This window comes from Dendrobates tinctorius, unplaced genomic scaffold (assembly GCF_039654945.1).
Source record: "Dendrobates tinctorius isolate UK_male_01 unplaced genomic scaffold, ASM3965494v1 ptg000046l, whole genome shotgun sequence".
NCBI classification, from domain to species: domain Eukaryota; kingdom Metazoa; phylum Chordata; class Amphibia; order Anura; family Dendrobatidae; genus Dendrobates; species Dendrobates tinctorius.
The window spans coordinates 40381498-40409171 of NW_027361714.1; the positions used below are offsets into that span (position 1 = coordinate 40381498).

General features: G+C 42.2%; 1 protein-coding gene across 3 annotated transcripts in view; it reads left to right on the forward strand.

Moving 5' to 3' along the window:
• The window catches only part of EYA4 (EYA transcriptional coactivator and phosphatase 4), a 619370-nt gene that overhangs the window by 515038 nt on the left and 76658 nt on the right, over positions 1-27674 (forward strand). For all 3 annotated transcript variants that reach the window (XM_073575843.1, XM_073575844.1, XM_073575845.1), the window contains one exon: positions 1931-2014. In XM_073575843.1, coding sequence (XP_073431944.1) covers positions 1931-2014 — 84 coding nt within the window. The remainder of the gene's footprint in view (positions 1-1930; positions 2015-27674) is intronic.

A 27674-nucleotide genomic window follows, 5' to 3' on the forward strand; every position in this document is an offset into this window, starting at 1 on the left:
TGGGCTGTCCGTGTGCTATTTGATTAAAAATTAGACAGCACACATCCGATTTATAAACTTGTTTGCATGATCCCTAATTCACAGACTGAGACTACCACATTAATTTTTAATGTCTTTAGCACTGATATAGTATATCACACTCTGGTTTAGGCTTTATATAAGGATGAGCTGTAGAAAAGGTCTACATGCAGAAAAAAATGGCATTTACACTAGTTAAAAATAATCCATAATTATGTCGACAGTTTCTGTTTGAATCAGTTAAGAAACCGGTCCAAGGAATAAAGAATATTTTAAAATGACTTAGATTATTTAAAAAAAAAGTATTAACAATCAAACAAATTCAGCAATTTTTTTTCTTTTTATGTGCTCATCTGGTTCCCTCGGGTCTCTACCGCCTAGTCTCATCTAGACATACCAGAAATTGACAGTCAATAATTCGATGGGATTGGTCACGGTTGTAATAATTTCAACTTGTATTTCAACTTCATTGACATTTTAAGAACTCTGTCAAATGACACAAGTTCTTGAAATCGCCGTTTGTGAAATATAAAAATATGTTTTTTATGTATTTTCCACATACAGGTGCTTCTCACAAAATTAGAATATCATCAAAAAGTTAATTTATTTCAGTTCTTCAATGCAAAAAGTTAAACTCATATTATATAGTCATTTCTAACAGAGTGATCTATTTCAAGTGTTTATTTCTGGTAATGATTATGGCTTACAGCCAATAAAAACCCAAAAGTCAATTTCTCAGTAAATTAGAATACTTTATAACACCAGTATGAAAAAATGATTTTAAAATCCAAAATGTTGGCCTTCTGAAATGTATGTTCAGAAAATGCATTCAATGTGGCGTGGCATGGAATGCGATCAGCCTGTGGCACTGCTGAGGTGTTATGGAAGCCCAGGTTGCTTTGATAGCTGCCTTCAGCTCATCTCCATTGTTGTGTCTGGTGTCTCTCATCTTCCTTTTGACAATACACCATAGATTCTCTATGGGTTTAGCGTTAGGCGAGTTTGCTGGCCAATCAAGCACAGTGATTCTGTTGTTTTTAAACCAGGTATTGGTACTTTGGGCAGTGTGGACAGGTGCCAACCAAGTCCTGCTGGAGAATGACATTTCCATCTCCAAAAAGCTTGTCAGCAGAGGGAAGCATGAAGTGCTCTAAAATTTCCGGACAGACGGCTGTGCTGACTTTGGTCTTGATAAAACCCAGTGGACCTACACCAGCAGATGACATGGCTTCCCAAACCATCACAGATTGTGGAAACTTCAAACTAGACCTCAAGCAACTTGGATTGTGGCCTCTCCACTCTTCCTCCAGACTCTGGGACCTTGATTTCCAAATGAAATGCACAATTTACTTTTCTTGTGGCGTGTGTCAATGACTGCCTTCTGGACATCTGTCAAGTCAGCAGTCTTCCCCATGATTGTGGAGCCTACTGAAACAGACTAAGAGAACGTTTTAAATGCTTAGGAAACTTTTGCAAGTGTTTTTCTTTTAAAATGTTTCTAATTTACTGAGATAATGACTTTTGGGTTTTCATTGGCTGTAAACCATAATCATTAACAGAAATAAACACTTGATATAGATCACTCTGTTTGTAATGACTCTATATAATATTAGAGTTTGACTTCTTCTATTGAAGAACTGAAATAAAGTAATTTTTTGATGATGATCAAATTTTGTGAGAAGCACCTGTATGTTACAAAAAGAAGTAATTTAACCCCTAACATCAGTCAAGTGCTTGTGGAATGTTAAATTATCTTATTCCTCTTAACTTGTCACAGAAGGTTTTCTCACTTAAGATGGTGCATTATTTGTCAAGTCAGACTTGGCAACACCTGTATGTAATATGTTATATATCACTTTATGCACTATATGTTCTGCCATCTAATATACCTGTTTTGTATGTTTATTTCTAGCGAGTTTTCGTTTGGGATCTGGATGAAACAATAATCATTTTTCATTCGCTGCTAACTGGGACATTTGCACAAAAGTATGGAAAGGTAAGAAAATCTCCTATTGATAGAATATTTTAAGACTTGTCACTAAATATTTTACATAATATGTTAATGAATTTGATCCAAAATTTGTATGATCTTTCAAAGAATGCTTATGAAAAAGGTAATAAAAAATATAAATAGTCTGGCAGAGAGATCTTCACTATTGTTATTGCATTCATTTTAACAGTAATTATATTTTAAAGGGGTATTCCCATGATTCGCTATGACTTTTTCCTCATGTGCTGCCATTGCAAGACTTTAACCCCTTTCTGACATATGACATACTATCTCATCCATGTACCCTGGGACTTAATTCCGAAGGATGGGATAGTACGTTATAGCGATCAGCAGCGCCCCCCGGGGGGAGCGCCGTTGATCGCGGCCGGGTGTCAGCTGATTATCACAGCTGACACCTGGCACTATGTGTCAGGGGCGGTCACGGACTGCCCCTGACACGTTAACCCCTGGCACACTGCGATCAAACATGATCGCAGTGTACCGGGGTTTGGAGAAGCATTGGCAGGAAGGGGGCTCCCTCCATGCTTCCCTGAGACCCCCAGGGCAGCGCGATGTACTGCGCTGCTCTGGGGGCCTCTTTCCCTGCAGGGAGGCAGCTTCCTCAGTGCCTGCAGAGAGCAGGCACGAGGAAGCCTGCTGCAGCGCCTGTCAGATTGCTGATCTGACACAGTGCTGTGCAATGTGTCAGATCAGCGATCTGACACATGACAGTGATGTCCCCCCCCGGGACAATGTAATAAGGTAAAAAAAAAAAAAGTGTAAAAATAATTTATAAAAAAATGCTAAATAAAAAAAAAAATATTCCCTAATAAATTCATTTTTTGGATATATATAAAAAAACAATAAAAGTACACATATTTTGTATCGCTGCGTCTGTAACTACCCGCCCTATAAAACTGTCCCACTAGTTAACCCCTTTAGTGAACCCCTTAAAAAATAAAAATAAAAAACAAGCAAAAAGCAATGCTTTATCATCATTCGGCCGAACAAAAAGTGCAATGACGCGTGATCAAAAAGACGGATATAAATAACCATGGTAACGCTGAAAGCGACATCTTGTCCCGCTAAAAACGAGCCACCATACAGCATCATCAGTGAAAAAATAAAAAAGGTATAGCTCGCAGAATAAAGCGATGCAAAAATGATTATTTTTTATATAAAATTGTTTTCATTGCATAAAAAGTGCCAAAACTTAAAAAAAGACATAAATGAGGTATCGCTGTAATCATACTGACCCTAAGAATAAAATTGCTATATCAATTTTTCCACATGCGGAACGGTGTAAATGCACCCCTCAAAAGAAATTTATGAAATGCTGGTTTTTGTTCTGCGTCCCAAAAATCAGAATAAAAAGTGATCAAAAAGGTGCCCGAAAATGGTACCAATAAAAACATCAACTCGTCCCGCAAAAAATAAGACCTCACATGACTCTGTGGATCAAAATATAAAAAAATTATAGCTCTCAAAACATGGTGATGGAAAAACTATTTTTATAATAAAAAGCGTCTTTTAGCGTGCGACAGCTGCCAAACATAAAAACCCGCCACAAATAGTAAATCAAACCCCCCTTTATCACCCCCTAAGTTAGGGAAAAATAATAAAATTAAAAAAATGTACGGTATTTATTTCCATTTTCCCATTAGGCTTAGGGTTAGGGCTAGGGTTAGAGCTAGGGTTAGGGCTAGGATTAGAGTTAGGGCTAGGGTAAGGTTGTGTGCACACGATGCGGATTCTGCTGCGGATTTTTCTTGCACAGATTTGGTTAAATCCGCAGGTCAAATGACCTGAGTTTTACCTGTATATTTAGTGCGGACTAGCCTGCGGTTTTCCCCTGCGTTTTGACACCTGGTAAAGGAGCAGGTGACAAACCTCTGCGGATTCCGCACAAAGAAGTGACATGCTGCAGATTTAAAACCGCAGCAAATCCGCTTGGAAAAATCTGCAGCATGTGCACTGCAATTTTCATTTGCCATTGAATATAAAGATACTGTACAATGCAGCAGAAACTGCTGCAGATCTGCAGGGCCAAATCTGTTGCGGATCCGCAGCAGAATCTGCAATGTGTGCACATATCCTTAGGGTTAGGGCTAGGGTTAGGGCTGAGATTAGGGTTAGGGGTGTGCTGGGGTTAGGGTTAAAGTTAGAATTGGGGGGATTCCACAGTTTGGGCACATCAGGGGATCTGCAAACACAACGTGGCGTCTGATCTCTATTCCAGCCAATTCTGTGTTCAAAAAGTCAAATGGTGCTCCTTCCCTTCCAAGCTCTGCCATACGCCCAAACAGTGGTTTACCCCTACATATGGGGTATCAGCCTACTCAGGACAAATTTCACAACAAATTTTGGGGTCAAATTTCTCCTGTTACCCTTGGGAAAATAAAAAATTGGAGGAAAAATATAATTTTTGTAGGAAAAAACATGATTTTTTACTTTTATGGCTCTACTTTATAAACTTCTGTGAAGCACTTTGGGGTTCAAAGTGCTCACCACACATCTAGATAAGTTCCTTGGGGGGGTCAAGTTTCCAAAATAGGGTCACATGTGGGTGGTTTCCACAGTATAGGCACATCAAGGGTCTCCAAAATCAACATGACACGCGCATTTCATCAAAGTGTGCATTCCAAAACATCACTACTTCCCTTCCGAGCTCCAACGTGTGCCCATACAGTAGTTTTCTCCCACATATGGGGTATCAGCGTACTCAGGACAAATTGGACAACAACTTTTGGGGTCCAATTTCTCCTGTTACCCTTGGTAAAATAAAAATTTTGGGGACTAAATGATCATGTTTGTGGAAAAAATATGATTTTTTTTGTTTTCACTGCTGGGCGTTATAAACTTCTGTCAAGCACTTGGGGGTTCAAAGTGCTCACCACACATTTACATAAGTTCCTTGGGTGGTCTAGTTTCCAAAATTGGGTCATTTGTGGGGGGTTTCCACTGTTTTGGCACATCAGGGGCTTTCCAAATTCGACATGGCTTCTGATCTCAATTCCAGCCAAAAAAGTCAATTGGCGCTACTTCCCTTCCGAGCTCTGCCATGTGCCCAAATAGTCATTTACCCCCACCTGTGGGGTATCAGCGTAGACAGGACAAATTGCACAATAACTTTTAGTGTCCTGTTACCCTTGGGAAAATAAAAATTGGGGGTGAAAAGATCATTTTTGTGAAAAAAAATATGATTTTTTAATTGTACGGCTGTACGTTATAAACTACTGTAAAGCCCTTGGGGGCTCAAAGTTCTCACCACACATCTAGATAAGATCCTTAAGAGGTCTAGTTTCCAAAATGGTGTCATTTGTGGGGGGTTTCCACTGTTTTGGCACATCAGGGGCTTTCCAAACACGACATGGCGTCCGTTCTCAATTCCAGCCAAAAAAGTCAAATGGAGCTGCCATTTTTTGTGAAAAAAGTTAAATGATCATTTTTTTTAAAACATTCAAAAAATTCCTGTGAAGCACCTGAAGGGTTAATAAACTTCTTGAATGTGGTTTTGATCACCTTGAGGGGTGCAGTTTTTAGAATTGTGTCACTTTTGGGTATTTTCTTTCATATATACCCCTCAAAGTGACTTCAAATCTGATGTGGTCCCTAAAAATAAAATGGTGTTGTAAAAATGAGAAATCGCTGGTCAACTTTTAACCCTTATAACTTCCTAACAAAAAAATATTGGTTCCCAAATTGTGCTGATGTAAAGTAAACATGTGGGTAATGTTACTTATTAAGTTTTTTGTGTGCCATATCTGTGTGATTTAAGGGCATAAAAATTCAAAGTTGGAAAATAGCGAAATTTTTTGAAAATTTTCACCAAATTTCCTTTTTTTTCACAAATAAACGCAAGTTATATGAATCAAATTTTACCACTGACAAGAAGTTCAATATGTCTCAAGAAAACAATGTCAGAATAACGGGGATCCATGGAAGCATTCCAGAGTTATGACCTCCTAAAATGACAATGGTCATAATTGTAAAAATTGGCCCGGTCATTAACGTGCAAACCACTCTTTGGGGTAAAGGAGTTAAGTATCCATGTATATTACATTAACTAGCTAACTATCACTATATCAGTGGTCATAACCATGGATACCTATGGTTCTCAACTACTTTGACATTGATGACCCACCCAATCTTCAGCTCAAATAAGAAGGAGCTGATCAGAAGTAAACAGTAGCATCCAATAAAGTTTTAAGGAGTGGTGATGTTCAGCTTCTCAGGTTGTTTAATATCTGGATGCTGATTAGGAGAGGTGCCTGTTGTTAAGCCACCACCGTTATGATATTGATTACCTATCCTATTCTTAGTAGTGGAAATTACAGTGTGCATTATATAGACCAGAAGTGCATTTGTAATGTTGCTGTCTTCAGAGCTGAAATATTCCTTGCTTGTTCAGCTTTTCACTTGTTTTTTTTTTTTTTTAATCTAAGTAATATGTTCTAGGTTGGAAGACGTCTTTATAGGACTTTTAAATAGGCAGGAAAATATATGTACAATGGCAAAAAATATTACATGAATCACACCGTAAACAAAACAATTGTTATGCATTTTAATGCATTTTGAGATGCCAGAAAAAAAACAACTGTGTGAACAAGGCCCTGGTCTATCTAATAGCTCCAACTAAAGTGTGAATACAGGGTTTGATATTTAATCATAAGTTGTAATCTGCTTAACTCTATTTCAACATCCTGGTCATCCAGCTAGAAAAGCCTTGCCAGTTTTTGACGAACCCTACGAATGATACTTTATCCACTGTCATGTATGCTATGATGGAATGCCTGGAAGTGCAGCTCTTGGCAGAGGGACTGTGGTATGTTTCTGGAATGATGGCCCTCAGAACTCCAGAGACACTCTTCTAGGAGGCCAGCAGTGTTAGACACCTGCTGTTTTGCGTGGTGTGTCTGTGTGTAATTTGGCTATTTAATTTCAACTTGGACAGTCTGCATTGTGTCCAAGTAAAATAAATATAAACTTTTCATCACATAGGGAGTATACCATATTTATTGTGTAAAGTTATAGATCATATAAAGCAGAAACTGTGCTTCTTGCATTAGCGGAGTAGCAGAGTAACGTTACCATGGTAAATATTATGGGAATGAAATATCATAGTTTCTAAGATAACAATTTTTAGTTGGTACCGAGGAACTACTAGTTGCTTTGCTGCATGAGGTACTGTGGCTTTTTCTGGATATAATGCTTCTATAAGAAACTAGTATTGTCTACTAAATTCCATATGAATCAGGCTCCGAAAACGTTAAGGGGCACAGTGGTAAAGTATAAACCATAGTGTTATGAATGTCACATTATAGAAATGTATGGAGTAGATTCATTAGAGAGCATTGACCATGAGCCTTGTTGTATTTGACTTTTCAGTCTGCCCCAAAACTAATATTCAATTTCACTCTACTTTTTTTTCTTAACCCCCTTCACTCACCAAGCGTTTTTCCACTTTCATGACCAGGCCAAATTTTACGATTCTGACCTGTGTCAATTTATATGATAATAACGCTAGAACGTTTCCATGGATCCCACTGATACTAAGATTGTGGTAGTGGTAACATTTCTTTGATATGAATTGTGTTTAACCCCTTTCCGACATGGGGCGTAAATGTATGCTGATGTCGTACTCCCTCCCTTTGATGTGGGCACCGGCGCTTATCCCACATCTTTCCTGGCACATGTCAGCTGTTTTGAACAGCTGACATGTGCCTCTAACAGCCACTGGTGGAATCATGATCAACCTGCGGCTATTAACCCGTTAAATGGCGCTGTCAAACACTGACATTTAACATGTGCTTCCGGAAATCACGCTGGAAATCCACCATCGGTAATCTCTGCCATGTGATCACGGGTCACCGATGGGTTGACATGACAACCAGAGGTCTCCTGCAGACCTCTATGGATGTCTTGGCCGGATTGTTGTGAGCACCGCCCGGTGGTCGGCGCTTATAGCAAGTGCTATGTTTCTTCTGTAGGAGAAGATACTGGGACTAAGTACCTTGCTTTATCGCCTTTATCCGCCCTCCATCTGTACCCCACCCAGGGAGTAGTTGTGCACTATAGTACAACAACCAGATTATTGCAGTATATTTTTACTGTGCTTAATTAGTCCCATCAACTAATGATTTTTTCATTCTGCTTCTTAAAGATCGCAGTAAGACTCTGCTTACATTCATCCTGCGCTCTGTGCTCAATGCTTACATCGGGTTTTCTGTTGAATTCTCTGAAATACGTGATTCAGATGGAACCTCCTGCAGAAGATTCCCTATAATGAGGCATATGGAGGAACAGTTGACACCATCTGACCTATGATCTGGCGGTGTTAGTCTTTTAAGGTGTGCATAAAAGCACATCAACCACAGTTTTGTGCACCTTTGGAAAGGATACCACTATACAGAGGTCAGACTGAGTCCAGAGTAACTCTGTTGCCTCATTACAGTGAATGGATCCCTCGGGGGTTTCATCTGAATTACGCTACTCAAAGATTTAGATGGAAACCCTTATGTAAATGTTCAGCGTAGAGTGCCGGATAAACGTGATCCCAAACATTATGTAAAATGTTCCCAATAACAGCTTCAAATCAATCCACAAAAAAAGCAATTCCTGACTCAAGTCCATCCTCTTTCAATGGAAATATAGGGGGTTTCCACGTTACTAATAGTACAAAGGCTCTGGAAAAGTGAAATAGTTCCTCACTCCCCCAAAAAATCCAGTGAATTCTTTGCTCGCAAATCCAAGTGCCCCCTCCCTTCGGAATCCCAGTGTGCCTAAACCATATTTACTGTCAACATGTTTGGCATTTCTGTAGTGATGAGAGCCTGGCTAATTTTCGGGTGCATGTCTACACAAGCATGAGCTAGGCACTCTTATGTAAAAAGCACTACAATGTACTGGTCAATACAAAAGCAGTTTGCAATTTTCACTCTACAAGATCCACTGGTGTTTGTTTCTGGAAAACACCAAAGGAGTCAAAATGCAGTGGCAACTTTAAATTCCCAAAGGTGTATAATTTCCAAAATAAGGTCACTTGAAGGGGGAATCTGGTCTTCTAGCATTGAGGGGCTTTGTATATGGAGTCGGCAAACTATTCTAGAATAATCTATGCTCCAAGAGGCAAATAGTTCTCCATCCTTCCGTGTCTCGCCATTTGATTGAGCAGTACTGTACAGTCACAAATGGAATATTTCTACATTCTGCAGAAATTGTGGGATAAATTTTGGTACAATTTTTACCCATTTCCTAGTGTGAAAATGTAAAATCTGGGGCTAAAATAACATTTTGATGGTAAAAATATAAGTATTTTTTTCTTCACAGCCCAATGATATAAAATTATGTGACACACCTCGATTATTATTATACACTCATCATAGTGCTCCATATAGTATAATACACCGCCAGTCATCCATGTAGTACAATTTACTTCCCATAGTATAATGTACCCCATAGTTCTTCATATAGTATAATGTATTCCCCATAGTCCTCGATATAGTATAATGCAGCCACCCTCAGAGGGGGTAGTGCAGATGTATGGTTCTGATCTGTCTTTTCATCAGGACTTAACTGCGCATGAACCATTGCTGGGAATGAAGACACTTGCGTGAGATTTAATCCAGGAGAGGCTGGTCACTCAGACAAGACTGACCTGTCAGTCAGGGAGCTTCAGATAAGTGCAGAACCTCGTTTGCAAAGGATTACAAAAAAGATATCGATTTAATCTGAATTATGGTGGCCTAACATAGATTTGTTACGTTTATTTTACAAAAACTTGCTGACTTGTCCCCTTTAGATGTTGAGTCAGCAAGTTTTTGTAAAATAAACATAACAAATCTATGTTTAACATATGGAGGACTATGAGGAGTGTATTATATTGAGGACTGAGTGTATTTTAATATATGGAGGGCTAAAAGGAGTGTGTTTGTCATGATCCATGCTGGATCATGACAGATAAAATGCACTAGTAACCTTTTTTTTTCCATAAGCTGTGATGCTTAAAGATGGTTTTGCCCCCGGTGGTCATTAGGGCCATTAGGGTCATTCCACTGTGGTGGTTTCAGTTCTAATTTTGCCCCGGTGGCTATTAGGATCATTGCACTCTGGTTTCTTTAGTTTAGTGCATGTGATCATAAAGCAGGTGTGATTGCTCTGGCTCTGCTATAAATGAGTGTCAGGTGTGGCAATCACTGTTGGTGATAGTGGTCATTTCCAAACATCCTTGGTGGAGGAAGGAGCTAGAGAGAGTTCCTTGCAGCACAGTCAGAGTCCTGGTGTGGAAGGAGTCACAGAGGGGATTTCCTTGAAGCTCTGACAGAGCTTGGTGGCAGCTATTCAGGAGGAAAGCTGCATTCTGGTGGTGGACTCTGTTGCTGGGAGCAAGAGCAACAGAGCAAAGCTAAGTGGTGCTCCCCTGTTTGTATTTTTCCCTGGTGTGTATTAGTACAGTGGTGGGGCCAGTACCTGCTCCACCGAGCTCCCTAGAAAGGGATAGGTGTAGGGCGAGCTAGGGTTCTTAGGTTCCTGATCGGCGCCTGGTGCGGAACCGGCCTAGGGATCGTTAGGAGTGTGGATACACTGACTCAGCGGAGTGCAGGAGATCTCCACTTCCCCATTCCCTATCGCAGGGCCCACCATTGTAACTGTTTCCCCTTACCCCACGTGTCGTGTCTTGTTGTTTTAGTTACCGGCCTGCGGGTCGTGCCTCACAGGACGGGTCCACGTGACAGTATTATACTATATGGAGGACTGTTATGAATGAGTCACCGTAGGAGGCAAAAACAGAAATGCTAGCTAAGTCCAGAAAACCAGAGAAGTTGGCAGCTATCGGATTGCAGACCCCTGAACCTATCAACAACAACTAGCAGTAGCCGTGGGGGGTTCCTACGATGCCCTAGACCCCTCGATCACAGCCGAAGAACTGCCTAGCCTAAAGACAGAAAGGGAAATCTAAACTGCCCCAGAGCAGACCCCAAAGCAATAGGCAGCCCCCAACATATAATGACGGTGAAGCAAGAAGAAAAAACACTAACGCAGATAGAAAGATAGACTGAGCAAATGATGGGGCCCAAGCTAACTAGATAGGACAGGATAGGAAGGCTGCTGTCTGCAATCTGTGAAAAACCTTATCAAAATAAGAGCCAACAGACTGACAGGGAAAAAGGCCCTGAAGACGTTAGGCTTCAAAAAGACTATGTCAGTAGTCAGGTATTTTCTGAAGACAGAGCAAACTGACAAAAAGGAATTCAGCTCACCCCAGCAGGGAATGGCAGAATCCAGAAAAGCAAGGCAAACTAAAACCAAAACACAAATGCAAAAAGGCAAAGCAGAAAACTTAGCTTTTGAGGAGCAGGAATCAGACTGGTCTCCTAGAATTCCACAAAGAAATCACCAGCGAGGCTGAAGGGCATCGGCTGCCTTATATCCAGTCAGAGATCACTGTCGCCCAGTCATCCTCTCCCAGCTCAGGTGCTTGGTAATCAGCCTCACTACCTTCCTTCACCAGAAGAGGGAGTTCATCAGACCTCAATGGTGAAGGGGAAAATGAATTCATAACAGTACCTCCCCCTTGAGGAGGGGTCACCGAACCATCATCCATGCCACCAGGGCGATCAGGGTGAGCCCGATGAAAGGCACGCACCAATCTTTTGGCATGAATATCAGAGGCAGAGACCCAGGAATTATCCTCCTGACCATAACCCTTCCACTTAACCAAATACTGGAGTCTCCGTCTAGCCAGACGGGAATCCAGTATCTTCTCTACCTCATATTCCATGCTACGTTCAACCAATACAGGGTCCGGAGTTGCCACCCCAGGAACTACTGGTTCACTAAACCTCTTCAACAAGGACTTATGAAACACATTATGGATTTTAAATGTGACAGGAAGAGCCAACCGAAAAGAGACCGGATTAATGATCTCCAAAATCTTGTAAGGCCCAATAAATCTAATCTTAAACTTAGCAGAAGCTACCTTCATAGCGATATTTTTTGATGATAACCAAACCATATCACCAACCTTAAACTAGGGACCAACGGTCCTATGTTGGTTGGAAAACCACTGGGCCTTTTCCTGGGAGAGAGACAACTTATCCACCACTTGGTCCCAGATCTGGTGCATTCTCTCCACCACAGTGTCAACACCTGGGCAGGCCGAAGGCTCCACCTGCCCTGAAGAAAATCGAGGATGAAACCCAAAGTTACAAAAAAAGGTGACATCAAAGTGGCAGAACTAGCTCTATTATTTAAAGCAAATTCGGACAAGGGCAAAAATGAAACCCAATCATCCTGATCAGCGGAAATAAAACATCTCAAATACGACTCCAAGGTCTGGTTTGTTCTCTCCGTCTGCCCATTCATCTGAGGGTGAAACACAGAGGAGAAGGACAACTGAATTCCCAGCTTGGAGCAGAACGTCCTCCAAAATCTAGACACAAACTGAACTCCTCTGTCAGATACAATGTTCTCAGGAATCCCGTGCAAGCGAACCACCTGTTGCAAAAACAGGGGCACCAACTCAGAAGAAAATACCGGGATGACCAGCCAATGCAGAGCAATGAACTTCAGACATCACTCTCTTCTTCCACTGGTCAGGAACATACAACTTTCCACTGGGACAATGCTCAGGTTTGTCCTCCTGGAACTCTTCCAGAGCACATCTCAAATCGGGCGAGATGGCAGAAAGAACTACCCCCTCGCCTAAGATGGTAGCAGGCTTGGTCACCACAGGAGAATCAGCAAAGAAGTTCCTAGAAAGAGCGTCAGCCTTGACATTCTTAGTGCCAGGAAGAAAAGAGACCACAAAATCAAAACGTGTAAAAAAACAAGGCCCATCTAGCCTGTCTAGGGTTCAAGCGTTTGGCCGACTCCAGGTAAATCAAATTCTTGTGGTCAGTGAGGACCATGACTTGATGTTTAGCTCCCTCCAACCAATGTCTCCACTCCTCAAATGCCCATTTCATGGCCAACAGTTCCCGATTCCCCACATCATAGTTACGTTCAGATGGGGAGAACTTTCGGGAAAAGAAAGCACAGGGATTCATTTTAGATGTTACAGGATCCTTTTGGGACAAAACAGCTCCTGCACCAATCTCAGAAGCGTCCACATCTACCTGGAACGGGAGTGAGACATCAGGTTGCCGCAAAACCGGGGCAGAAGTGAATCTTCGCTTCAGTTCCTGAAAGGAAGAAACAGCCTCCGGAGACCAATTCAACACATCAGCACCCTTCTTAGTCAGATCAGTCAATGGCTTGGCAATACTAGAAAATTTTGCTATAAATTTCCGATAAAAATTAGCAAAACCTAAAAACTTCTGAAGGGCCTTCAAAGAAGTGAGCTGAACCCAATCATAAATGGCCTGTACCTTGGCCGGATCCATTTCAATAGTTGACGGAGACAAAATAAATCCCAAAAATGAAATCCTCTGTACCCCAAAAAGGCATTTCGATCCTTTGACATACAGGGAATTCTCCCTCAAGATCCGGAACACCGTCCGAACATGTTCCACATGAGAATCCCAATCCTTGGAGAAGATCAAAATATCATCCAGATAGATAATCAAAAATTTATCCACAAAGTCTCGGAAAATGTCGTTCATGAAGCACTGGAAGACAGAAGGGGCATTAGTGAGCCCAAAAGGCATCACCAGGTACTCAAAATGTCCCTCTGGAGTATTAAACGCCGTCTTCCATTCATCCCCATGCTTAATGCGGATAAGATTATACGCCCCCCTGAGGTCAAGCTTGGTAAACCAGCAAGCACCTTTAACTCTGGAGAATAGATCAGAAATCAGGGGTAACGGATACTGATATTTAATAGTAATTTTGTTGAGGGCACGATAATCAATACAAGGCCTTAATGAACCATCCTTTTTGGCCACGAAAAAAACCCAGCACCTAATGGTGAAGAGGATGGTCTAATATGACCCTTCTCCAACGCCTCCTTAATATAGGATAGCATAGCCTCATGCTCGGGTACAGATAAATTGAAGAGCCGACCCTTGCGAAATTTACACACCGGGCTCAGTTCAATTGCACAGTCATAACTCATATGAGGAGGCAAAGGCGCAGACTCATTCTCACTAAATACATCATAAAAGTCCGCCAAATAGTCAGGAACATCATGCGACTGAGGAGAGGTGGAAAAAACCGGAGCCTCACTAAGGGCACACCGACAACCCCAACTCACCACAGACACAGATTTCCAGTCCAAAACTGGATTATGAATTTGCAACCAGGGAAACCCCAGAACAATGGTATCATGCGAATTATGCAACACCAAAAATCTGCAATTTTTCTTGTTGGTTTGGGGCGACCCGCATTACCACCTGGGCCCAAAACTGAGGTTTATTTTTCGCCAAATGAGTAGCATCAATCCCCCTCAAAGGGATAGGTGTCCGCAGAGGTGTCATAGGAAATCCACAACATTTAGCAAAATCCAAGTCCATTAGGTTCAGGGCTGCTCCCGAATCCACAAAAGCCTTGGCGGAAAATGTGGACAGGGAGCAGATCAGAGTAATTGCCAGAAGAAACTTAGGTTGAACACCATCCACAGAAATCGTGCAAAACGTTTCTCTCGTTTAGGACAGACAGAAATAATATGCGAGGCATCTCCACAAAAAAACACAGCTTATTACGCTTTCTGAACTCCTGACGTTGCTCCCTGGACAAAACTCTATCACATTGCATAGGTTCAGACACTTGTTCAACAGGTGGCCACACCTCTCGTGCAGTCCTGCGTTCACGTAAACACCGATCAACCTGAATGGCTAATGACATAGAATCGTCCAGACCAGAGGGAACAGGAAATCCCACCATAGTATCTTTTACGGCTTCTGACAAATCCTTCCGAAAGAGAGCTGCCAAGGCATTATCATTCCAGGCAGTAAGGACCGCCCACTTTCGGAATTTTTGACAGTACAATTCTGCAGAATCTCGACCCTGGCTCAATGCCAACAGGGTCTTTTCAGCCTGATCAATAGCATTAGGTTCGTCATACAACAACCCCAAGGCTTGAAAAAATGCGTTCACATTAGTCAGACTAGGATCATCAGGTTTCCAAGAAAACGCCCAATCCTGGGGATCGCCACGCAGCAAAGAGATGACAATTTTAACCTGCTGCGCGGAGCTCCCTGACGAGTTAGGTTTCAAGGCAAAAAATAATTTACAATTATTTTTGAAATTCAAAAATTTAGACCGATCCCCAAAAAACACATCAGGAGTAGGGATCTTTGGTTCAGCAGCATGTGAATGAGCAAGGTAGGCGGAAATTCCCTGCACTTCCGCAGCGAGCTGCTCCACACGATCAGACAATTGCTTTATCTCCATTGAGAGAAAAGAAAATTCCCCCTACGGCCTCAGAGATATAGAGGAAAAAATATACACAATTTTTTTTTTTTAATTCTTTCCTGCTATTGAGTACCCTAGGATCTGCGTAAGGCTGGCGATTCTGTTATGAATGAGTCACCGTAGGAGGCAAAAACAGAAATGCTAGCTAAGTCCAGAAAACCAGAGAATTTGGCAGCTATCGGATTGCAGACCCCTGAACCTAACAACAACTAGCAGTAGCCGTGGGGGGTTCCTACGATGCCCTAGACCCCTCGATCACAGCCGGAGAACTGCCTAGCCTAAAGACAGAAAGGGAAATCTAAACTGCCCCAGAGCAGACCCCAAAGCAATAGGCAGCCCCCAACATATAATGATGGTGAAGCAAGAAGAAAAAACACTAACACAGATAGAAAGATAGACTGAGCAAATGATGGGGCCCAAGCTAACTAGATAGGACAGGATAGGAAGGCTGCTGTCTGCAATCTGCGAAAAACCCTATCAAAATAAGAGCCAACAGACTGACAGGGAAAAAGGCCCTGAAGACGTTAGGCTTCAAAAAGACTATATCAGTAGTCAGGTATTTTCTGAAGACAGAGCAAACTGACAAAAAGGAATTCAGCTCACCCCAGCAGGGAATGGCAGAATCCAGAAAAGCAAGGCAAACTAAAACCAAAACACAAATGCAAAAAGGCAAAGCAGAAAACTTAGCTTTTGAGGAGCAGGAATCAGACTGGTCTCCTAGAATTCCACAGAGAAATCACCAGCGAGGCTGAAGGGCGTCGGCTGCCTTATATCTAGTCAGAGATCCCCGTCGCCCAGTCATCCTCTCCCAGCTCAGGTGCTTGGTAATCAGCCTCACTACCTTCCTTCACCAGAAGAGGGAGTTCATCAGACCTCAATGGTGAAGGGGAAAATGAACTCATAACAGAGGACTATGAGGAGTGTATTATCCTATATGGAGGGCTATGAGGAGTGTATTATACTATATGGAGGACTATGTGGAGTGTATTATACTATATGGAGGACTGAGGAGTGTATTATACTATATGGAGGACTATGGGGCACATTATATTATATAGAGGAGTATGGGGTGTAAACTGTAGATGTGCTGCTGATAACATGATACTGTGTGGTGATCTGTTAGTGATCCATTTGTGATTGTTCTGTCCCCATCATTCTTTCTTAGATGGTGGAAAGAGGCCAGGAAACAAGTGTTGAACAACTTCAATATTGTCGATCACACTCATTTAGCGGCCTGAACTCAGCGCATGTAAATACAATCAAAATTCTTCTGTGTGATGTGCAATATGTTAGCATTTGGGGCCCCATTTTAAACTTTGCCTAGGGCCCCACTTTGCCTAAATCAGGCCCTGCTGCTGTGTGAGTCATCTGTGGTCACAGCAGCAGCAATACCTCCCCCATCCCTTTTCCAATATCTCCCTCCACCCTCTCCCTCCCTTCCAATTGAATTTTTAGAGCATTTTTTTGAACTTTTTTCGCGTGCGCGGCATCCTGCACAGAGCATGCATGCTCTACTATGTCATCAATGCTCTGATCAGTATCGCTGCTGATCAGAGACTGCACCACAGGACATTTTCTTTTTTTAGCTAGTAAGTTTTTTTGTTTTTTTTAGAACAAAATAATAATAGTAGTTAGTACAGCGTAGTTTTAGATGTAGCAAGGTAGCGTAGCCGGCGTCTCAGTGTTAGTGATGACCAATAGGGTTTTTTTTTAGAAAAAAATAATTGTAGTTAGTACAGCATAGTTTTAGATGTAGCAAGGTAGTGTAGCCATCGTCACAGTGTTAGTGATGACAGATTTACTTTTAGAGAAAAAAAAATCATACAATGTAGTTTTATAGGTAGAGTGTTAGTATAGCCAGCATCAGTGTTTGGTGACATTCAATCTTGTTTTAGATCTGAAAATGAAAGAATAAAGAATGAAAAAAACATATAGAGTAGTTTTATAGGTTAGGGAGGTAGCATTTTTTTATTTTTTGCATAAAAAACCTGCTATCACCGTGTAATTTCTAGTGCATTAGGGGAGCGTACGTCACATTGTTGGTGATGTTCATTTTTCTTTTTGTTAAGAAAAATAATTAGGTGCATCGAATAAATGTTTAACAAGCGCATTGGGGGAGCGTACATCACATTGTTGGTAACGTTCATTTTTCTTTTGTAAATAAAGAATTAGTTGCATTGGCTAAATTTATAAGGAAGGCATTAGTGTAGTGAATGTCTATTTTTTACACAAACTTATTTTTTTACATCTGATTTTTCTTTTCGTTTTTTTCTTTTTTCGTCTACATTTTTTCTCTTGACTTTTTTTTCCCTCTGTTTTGTTATAATAAAAAGTAACCTATACACAAGCCCCACACATTACATATGTACAAACACCACTTACATACACATCCCCGAGGTTTGGGGGGGTAAGTGGGAAAATTCTGTGGGATTGCTGCACCCACTGCTGGATAAGGGTTATCACCTCTACATTGATAACTTTTACACCAGCATCCTGCTCTTCAAGACCCTCTCTGCCAGAGGTACAGTTGCTTGTGGCACTGTGCAAAAAAATCAGCGATGCCTTCCTAAGCCGCTAATTGGGCAATCCCGGAGAAAAGATGAAAGCAGAGCCCAATGCAGCGACAACATGCTGTTGGTCAAGTATAAGGACAAAAGGCATGTCCTTATCTTGACCACAATACACCGTGAAAACAGCTCACTTGTCACTATTCGTGCGACCACAACACTAGTCCCAAAGCCAGATTGTGTCTTGGATTACAATCGGTACATGGGGGGTGTCGATCTCTCAGATCAGGTCCACCAAGTATACAGTGCTATGCAAAAATCCAAAGTATTGTATAAAAAATTGACCGTGCACATTGTACAGATGGCACTGTACAATGCTTTTGTGCTGTTCCAATCTGCATGCAATACGAGGACCTTCCTTCAGTTTCAGGAGGAAGTCATCAAGGCTCTAATGTTTGGCACTCAGGGAGGTGAGGGTCCCAGTAATTCTGAATCTGATAGTGCCCGTATTGTCCCATGTCAACATTTCCCAGGACAGGTTCCTGAAGCAGCGAGGACAAGACGATCAGAAAAACGGTGCAGAGTATGCTCCAAGAGGGGAATCTGAAAGGACACGGCTTACCATTGTGAGACCTGCCCTGAGAAGCCTGGTTTTTGCATTAGGATTGTTTCAAAGCATGCCACATGTCCACAAATTAATAAAATTAGTTTATACCCTGTTGACACAACACACTTTTATAATCTAATGTACCCTGCACATCTTACACATAACACTATATTATAAATTCATACACCAGTAAAACCAAAAGCATTGTAATCAATGCTATAAAACTATGCCTCTAGATAAATTCCTCCAGGAGTGTAGTTTCCAAAAGAGGGTCACTTGTGAAGTATTTCTACTGTTTAGATACATCCGGAGCTCTGCAAAAGCAACATGACGCCCTCAGACCATTCCATCAAAGTCTGCAATCCAAAATGTCACTCCTTCCATTCTGAACCCAAACAGTGGATTTCCTAAACATATGAGTAATGTAATACGCGGGAGAAACTGCACAACAACTTTTTCAGTCTATTTTCTCCGATTAACCTTAGGAAAATAAAAAAATCAGGGCTAAAAGATCATTTTTGTGGAAAAAATGTTTGTTTTTTTTTACGACTCAACTTTATAATTTTCTGTGAGGCACCTGAAGGGTCACGGTGCTCACCACATAGCTAAATAAATTCCTTGGGGGACTAGTTTCCAAAACTTAGTCACTTTTAGGAGATTTCCACTATATAGTCACATCAGGGGCTCTGCAAACGCAACATAACGCCCTCAGACCATTCCATCAAAGTCTGCAATCCAAAACCTCACTCCTTCCATTCCGAGCCCAGCTGTGCGCCAATCAGTGGTTTTCCCCCACATATGGGGAATCGGCGTACTCAGGAGAAATTGCACAACAACTTTATTGGTCCATTTTCTCATTTTACACTTTTGAAAATAAAAAAATTGTTGCTAAATTATCATTTTTGGGGAAAAAATGTGATATTTTTTATTTTCACGGCCCTACGTTCTAAACTTCTGTGAAGCACCTGGGGGTCCAAAGTGCCCAACACACAGCTACATAAGTTTCTTGAAGGGTCTATTTTCCAAAATAGGGTCACTTGTGGGGGTTTTCCAATGTTTAGGCACATCAGAGGCTCTTTAAACGTGACATGGCATCCACTCTCAATTCCTGCCAATTTTTCATTCAAAAAGTCACATGATGTTCCTTCCCTTCTGAGCCCTTTCCGTGTGCCCAAACAGTGGTTTTCCCCCATATATGGGGTATCGGTCTACTTAGGAGAAATTGCGCAACAAAATTAGTCATCCATTTTTTCTTTCACACTTTTGAAAATAAAAGAAAATTGTTGCTAAAATATAATTTGGGGGTAAAAATATGATTTTTTTATTTTTACGGCTCTACGTTCTAAACTTCTGTGAAGCACCTGGTGGTTTAAAGTGCTCACCACACAGCTAAATAAGTTCTTTGAAGGGTCTAGTTTCCAAAATGAGGTCACTTGTGGGAATTTTCCAAAGTTTTGGCACATCAAGGGCTCTTCAAACGTGACATGGTGTCAGCTCACAATTCCAGCCAATTTTCCATTCAAAAAGTCAAAAGGTGCTCCTTCCCCCACATATGGGGTATCAGCGTACTTAGGAGAAATTGCACAACAACTTCAGTGGTCCATTTTCTCATTTTACACTTGTGAAAATAAAAAAATTGTTGCTTAAAAATAATTTTTGGGAAAAAATCTGATATTTTATTTTCATAGCTCTGCGTTCTAAACTTCTGTGAAGCGCTTGGGGGTCCAAATTGCTCACCACACAGCTACATAAATTCCCTGATCAGTCTAGTTTCCAAAATGGGGTCACTTGTGAGGGTTTTACAATGTTTAGGCACATCAGGGGCTCTTCAAACGTGACATGGCGTCTACTCTCAATTCCAGCCAATTTTCTGTTCAAAAAGTCAAAGGGGTCTCTTTCCCTTCTGAGCCCTGCAGTGCACCCAAACAGTGGTTTTCCCCCACATATGGGGTATTGGCGTACTCGGGAGAAATTACACAACTTTAGTGGTCCATTTTCTCCTTTTACCCTTGTGAAATTGTTGCTAAAATTCATTCTTGTGACTAAAAAGTTAAATTTTCATTTTTTCTTTCCACATTACATCTGCTCCTGTGGAGCTCCTGAAGGGTTAATAAACTTCTTGAATGTGGTTTTGAGCACCTTAAGGGGGTGCAGTTTTTATAATGGTGTCACTTTTGGATATTTTCTTTGATATAAGTCCCTCAAACTGACTTCAAGTGTGATGTGGTTTTTCAAAAAAATTGTTTTTATAAAATTTCACGAAACAATCACTGACCTCATGGAGACCAGTCAGAGGAAACACTGCGGCAGCCGGCAAAGGCGCTCAATCAGTGAAATCCTAGGTGCAATGCTCCCTGGGAAATATGAATATGCAAATAAAGTCTGTGGAGCATCATTTAAGAGACTCAAACATGGGACTAGCCAGATCTTCCTCCAGAGAAGGACCCAGTCAAGGGGTGGCTCCTTTCAGAAACCACCATTACCACCATATTAAGTGGCTCTTTAAGTCAATATCCAACTCTTTATGAGTTTACAGATATGACAAGGGAAATACCAAGGCCAGGTATCCATCCACAGACAGCTGTTTCGGGGTGTTGCCCCTCATCAGTGTGGAGTAGGATTCTGGCTAGATGGGAGCAATGCCTAGTAGATCAACATCACGAAACTTTGCAAAATTTGTTGAAAAAATGAAATTCGACGGTCAACTTTTAACTCTTATAACTTCCTAATAAAAAAAATTTTGGTTCCAAAATTGTGCTGATGTAAAGTATAGATGTGGGAAATGTTATTTATTAACTATTTTGTGTGATATTACTCTCTGAATTAAGGGCATAAAAATTAAAATTTGAAAATTGCAATATTTTCAAAATTTTCACCAAATTTCCCTTTTTTCACAAATATATGCAAGTCATATCAAAGAAATTCACCCGATACCATAAAGTACAGTTTGTCACGAGAAAATACTCTAAGAATCACTGGTATCTGTTGAAGCGTTCCAGAGTTATTATCTCATAAAGTGATAGTGGTCAGAATTGTAAAAATTGGCCCGTCATGAAGGTGAAAACAGGCTTCGTCTCAAAGGGGTTAAATCAATGTACCCTTGTCCTATATAAAGTAGTTGTGGATCGATTTCAGGTTATGTGGCCCTTTAAGAACTCAATCCTTTTTTAACTGGATTAACCTAGTATCTGGAGAAGATTTTAAAGTTTCATGTATTAAGGCTTTGCAGAAAAGCATCTGGTGTGAGTAAGGGTGATGTCATTGGATGAACTGGTTTTTTGTTTGACAGAGAAAGAAGTTCTGAGCACATGTTATTTGAATTTAGGAAAACTCAAATTAATCTTGAATTGTGGTAAACTTCATGGTGCATGGTGTTTCTTCTTCTGTGTGAGTTACAGGGAAGCATGACTAAACACCTAATTTATGTTCATCATTAAACAGTATAAACCACATCCTAACATTTTAGTCTGTCCAGCTGATCATAGTTTTTCCCCACTCATGCAATTTGTGCAAATTTTACCATTAGGAAATTGTGCAACACACCCAACTGCTATGATGCTTACTCTGAATAATAGTAATCTCAACAAACACAGCAGCACTTGTATACACTCTACACAAGCAACCAGCACCAGGAGAAATGTGCACAAAAGCACTACTCCCATTATGGATGATGATGGTGTAAACCGCAAAAAAAAATTGTGCCCTCAATTATAAAAAATTTTCTGTAGGACCCCTCATCCGGAATAACAAATCAATACTGAAATGCCCAATACTTATAAAAGTCCTCCATACAAATTATATAAATATTTGAAGATTAGATACAGAGAGATTTATTAATTTCTTTGGTCAAAACGGGGTACATTTTTATTTACCTTATATTACTGTGTGGCAAAAGCAGATGTTATAAACATAAGTTCTGGTATGTCATACATCCTAAAAATTTCCGTGTATGATATATATCTTAGGCAACTTAAAATATAGTATTCATTAAAATGAATGTCCTTTATTTATAATATTAATGCAAAGACTGGCGCATTGACTGAGATGACACCATAAGGCTTCCACACGTCTATTATTAGATATCTACTGAAGTGACAAATTTTAACACTGGTATGTGACCTGTCATTGATGATGATTTTCACAGATGTGATTGCATGAATTGGATCATTCAGATTTATCCAAACCTAAAGGCAAGGACGTTTTCATTATCTGAACATTTTCCAAAAAACAGACCAAAAACCTGTTTATGTCCATTCAACCATACAGCAAATGCTTTTTCCAGATTTAGAGTGCTGGTTCTTTTTTGTTCTTTAACCCTTTTACCCAGGGCCGGCTCCAAGTTTTAGTGGGCAATGGGCGAAAGAGTCTCAGTGGGTCCCTTTAACACATAGCACAATTCATTATGGACAGATTCGGCAGAGAAATATAGGTATAGTACAATGCCAAAGATTTTACTTACTTCTTACATTACGTGAGTGATATCTATTGTAAATTCTACAATATCTCAGAAACTGGACAGTATAGTCCTCCACACAGTATTAGGGGCACCACATAGTGCTCCATATAGAATAATGAGTTCCATATATCATGCCATAATAATAATAATTCTATTTCTATAGCGCCGACATATTCCGCAGCACTTTACATTTCAGAGGGGACTTGTACAGACAATAGACATTACTGCATAGCAATAAACACATATATCAACAGATACCAAGAGGAATGATGGCCCTGCTCGCAAGCTTACAATCTATGAGGGAATAGGGGAAACATAAAAGATGGATGGTAACAATTGATTTCATTGTTCGGACTAGCCATAATGTAAAAAAATGGGGTGTTCTTGTAGTGCTGCATAAACCAGTTATCAGCCTAAGTATGTAACAGTACAGACACAGTGGGCTATTAAATGCATAAAGCGTATGAGAACATGATACGAGGAACCTGATTATGGTAAAAATTTTGAATGGGCAACACAGGGATAGTAAGGTTAATGTGATGAGGCGGTAGGCCAGTCTGAAGAAATACGTTTTTAGGGCACACTTAATACTGTGGGTATTGGGGATTAATCAAATTAACTTGGGTAGTGCGTTCCAAAAATTAGTGCAACACATAAGTGTTATGCGGGGCTTAGGTCAAAGGAGGCTGACATACCCGGGGCCCCTGCGGAGTCCCTCAAACTAGGGAAAACCCTGTCTGACCCTCAACCCAGGGTTTTTGCTAATGGTGCAAATGCCTGAGCCTCCAACCTTTCCTTATCTCCTGCTCAGCCCTAAGCTGAACCCTCCACCCAGTGAGCTGTCAAACCACCAAAGCCCACACAGTAATGACAGACAGGGAGAACTTAAACCACACCGCGCCGCAAACACACAGGACAATACTGTAATGTGAACAGGGCAAAACAAAGCACAAATATAGGAAGGCGAAAAGGTAACAACGGATCATACGACACCAGATATGAATTTCTCTCTCCAACACCACCTCTCCAGACCGGAACCACTTGGCATAAAGCACAAGCTATAATCGGCGACGCCCACAGGCCAGCATGACTATTTAAAGACCGTGGGCGTGACCAAACATCCCACCTGATTTCCAGCTAGATTAACCCCAGATAACCTGAGTAAAATCAAGCCGGCGCCACTGAGGCTATAGTGGACAGAGATGGAACTACTGCTGCCTGCCGGACGCTGTGGTGTGAATAGCGTCCGACATGACAGTACCCCGTCTTCTACGAGGGACCCCAGGGCCCTCAAGACTCATAGGACCCGGCTTGTCCAGATGACGGCGGTGAAAGGAACTGACCAGCCGATCCGCATGTATGTCCGAGGCTGGTACCCAAGACCTCTCCTCCGGACCATACCAACACTTGTGTACCAAATACTGAAGAGAACGGCGCAGTACTCGAGAGTCCACCACCTTGGAGACTTCAAACTCTAAATCGCCATCCACCATGACTGGAGGTGGCATTGGCGTCGTATCCACAGAGCCCACCACCTTTTTCAATAAAGACCTGTGAAACACGTTGTGTATCCTGTATACCGCAGGAAGTTCCAACCGATAAGCAACCGGGTTAATGATGGCAGCAATCTTAAAAGGGCCAATAAACCTTGGACCCAAATTTCAATGATGGAATTTTGAGTTTTACGTTTTTAGTAGCTACCACACCCAATCACCCACACACAGGTCCGGACCTGGCACGCGTCTAGTGTCAGCCACACGTTTGTACCTTGCACTCATGCTCAGCAATCGCTGTTTCACACTCCTCCAGACCGATGATAGTTGAACTCCTAACCGGTCCTCCTCTGGGATGCCCCCAGAGCCCCCCTGACGCAAGGTACAAAATTGAGGATGGTGCCCATAAACACAAAAGAACGGAGACTCTCCTGATGATTCTTGGGGGTGATTATTTAATGCGAACTCGGCCAAGGGAAGGAACGTTGACCACTCCTCTTGGTTGTCAGACACAAAACATTGCAAATACTGCTCCAGATTTTGGTTCATGCGCTCAGTTTGACCATTTGACTGCGGATGAAACGCCGACGAATGAGACAACTTGATCCCCAATCGTGAGCAAAAAGCTTTCCAAAACTTCGCCACAAACTGGGTACCCCTATCAGACACTATGTCCGATGGAACTCCGTGCAGTCTGACCACCTCCTGCACAAAGACCTGAGCCAACGTCTTCGCGTTGGGCAAGGAAGGCAACGACACAAAATGCGCCATCTTCGAAAATCAATCAACCACCACCAGGATGACCGTGTTCCCCGCCGAGGCAGGCAAGTCCGTGATAAAGTCCATGGAGATTTCTGTCCATGGCCTACTAGGTATCCTCAGAGGCTGTAGAGTGCCAGCAGGATGGGTTTGGCGACTTGGCCCTGGCGCACGTGATGCAAGCTGTCACGTACGAAACCACGTCCTGCCGGATTTTTGGCCACCAGAAGCGGCGCGATACCAGTTCCAAGGTGCCCCTAACCCCTGGATGACCGGCCAGGACCAAGTCGTGGTGTTCCCCCAACACTTTAAGACGAAGATGAAGGGTACGAACGACTTATTAGCGGGAAGTCCTGGTGGTACCTCCTCCTGGGCCTCGGCAATCTCCGCCTCTACTTCAGTCGTGAGAGCCAAAACCACTACACCTTCCTGGAGGATGGGTACTGGATCTTCCCGAGGTTCTCCCCCCGGAAAACACCTGGACAAGGCATCCGCCTTGGTGTTTTTAGCCCCAGGACGGTAAGTCACCAGAAAGTTAAAACGTGTAAAAAACAATGCCCAGCGAGCCTGCCTGGGAGGCAGACGCTTGGCCGACTCCAGATAGAGCAGGTTTTTATGGTCTGTGATGACTGTGACCTGGTGGGCCGCCCCCTCCAAGAAGTGTCGCCATTCCTCAAAAGCCAATTTGATGGCCAACAACTCCCTGTTGCCGATGTCGTAATTCCGTTCGGCAGGCGACAGCTTTTGGAGAAGTAGGCGCATGGACGCATATTGCTCAAGGACGAGCCCTGTGACAGTACTGCCCCCACTCCCACCTCAGACGCATCGACCTCCACCGTAAAAGGTTTAGATACGTCCGGTTGCACCAGAATGGGGGCTGAAGCAAAACGGTTCTTCAGAAGCTCAAATGCACGCACCGCATCCTCAGACCAGATAGCGAGATTGGTACCTTTTTTCGTCATGTCCGTGAGCGGTTTGGCTATAGTAAAGAAATTCTTAATAAACTTCCTATAATAGTTGGCAAACCCAAGGAACTGCTGGAGCGCTTTTAGATTATCAGGCCGTTCCCATCGCAGCACCGCTTGCACCTTCGCGGCGTCCATTTTAAACCTTGCGGCGTACACAATATATCCCAAAAAAGGCAACTCCTGAACAAAAAATACGCATTTTTCAAGCTTAGCATAGAGATTATTCTCACGGAGCAACTGTAACACCTGCCTGACATGCTCTAAATGAGTGTCCTGGTCGCTCGAATAAATGAGGATATCATCCAGGTACACAATCACAAATTTCCCCAGCACATGAGCGAATACATCGTTTATGAAATGTTGGAACACAGCAGGCGCGGTTGTCAACCCAAATGGCATAACTAGGCTTTCAAAATGACCCTCAGGGGTATTAAATGCCGTCTTCCACTCATCCCCCTGACGGACCTTTATGAGGTTATATGCCCCCCTGAGGTCAAGTTTGGAAAACCACTTCGCACCAGCCACCTGGTTGAACAAATCAGGGATCAGAGGCATCGGGTAGGGATCACGGACCGTAATCTGGTTTAACTCCCGGAAATCCAGACACGGGCGTAACCCCCCATCTTTTTTCTTAATGAAGAAAAACCCTGCTGCTACAGGTGAGGATGAAGGCCGGATGTGCCCTTTACTTAAACTCTCCGCAATGTAGTCTTTAAGAGCTTGTCTCTCCGAACCAGAAATACTAAACATCCTCGCCTTTGGCAATTTAGCCCCGGGTTTTAACCTAATCTGACAGTCATAGGCTCGATGTGGAAGTAATTCTGAGCAACCCCTCTCAGAGAATACGTCCAGAAAATCCAGCAATGCCTCCGGAAGGCTGGACTTCACGTCGGACACACATGTGGCCAAGCAATTTTCCTGGCAGAAACTGCTCCACTGGACTATGTCCTGGGTTCTCCAGTCAATCACCGGGTTGTGCTTGGACAACCATGGGAAACCCAGGACCATTTGTGCTGGGAGATTATTGAGTATCCTACATATAACCCACTCAGAATGTAGGACCCCAATGTGGAGTTTAACCTCAGCTACAAACTCAGTAATCTCCCCCTGTGGGAGGGGAGCGGCATTAATGGTAACCACGCGAATAGGATGAGGGAGTTTTTCGATCTTGAAACCTGCCATGCGTGCAAACTCCTCATCCATGAGATTGGTGGTGGAACCGCTATCCACAAACACTGATATTGGTAGCTCTCTGCCCGCAATAATAACCCTGGCAGGGAGCAGACATTGAGATACCATCATGGAGGATATGCATACGCTCAGTTGGGCCTCCTCCATACCCTCTGAGCTTACAAGTTTTCCGCCGGTGCGACTTTCTTTGGTAGCACAGGACAAGCATTTACATAATGATCTCTTTTACCACAGTAAAAACATGCTCCATGCTTCCTGACCCCAGGAACACGATGCTTAACATGTGATACCCCAGCGATTTGCATAGGTTCTGTGGGCTCACCTGCAGCAAC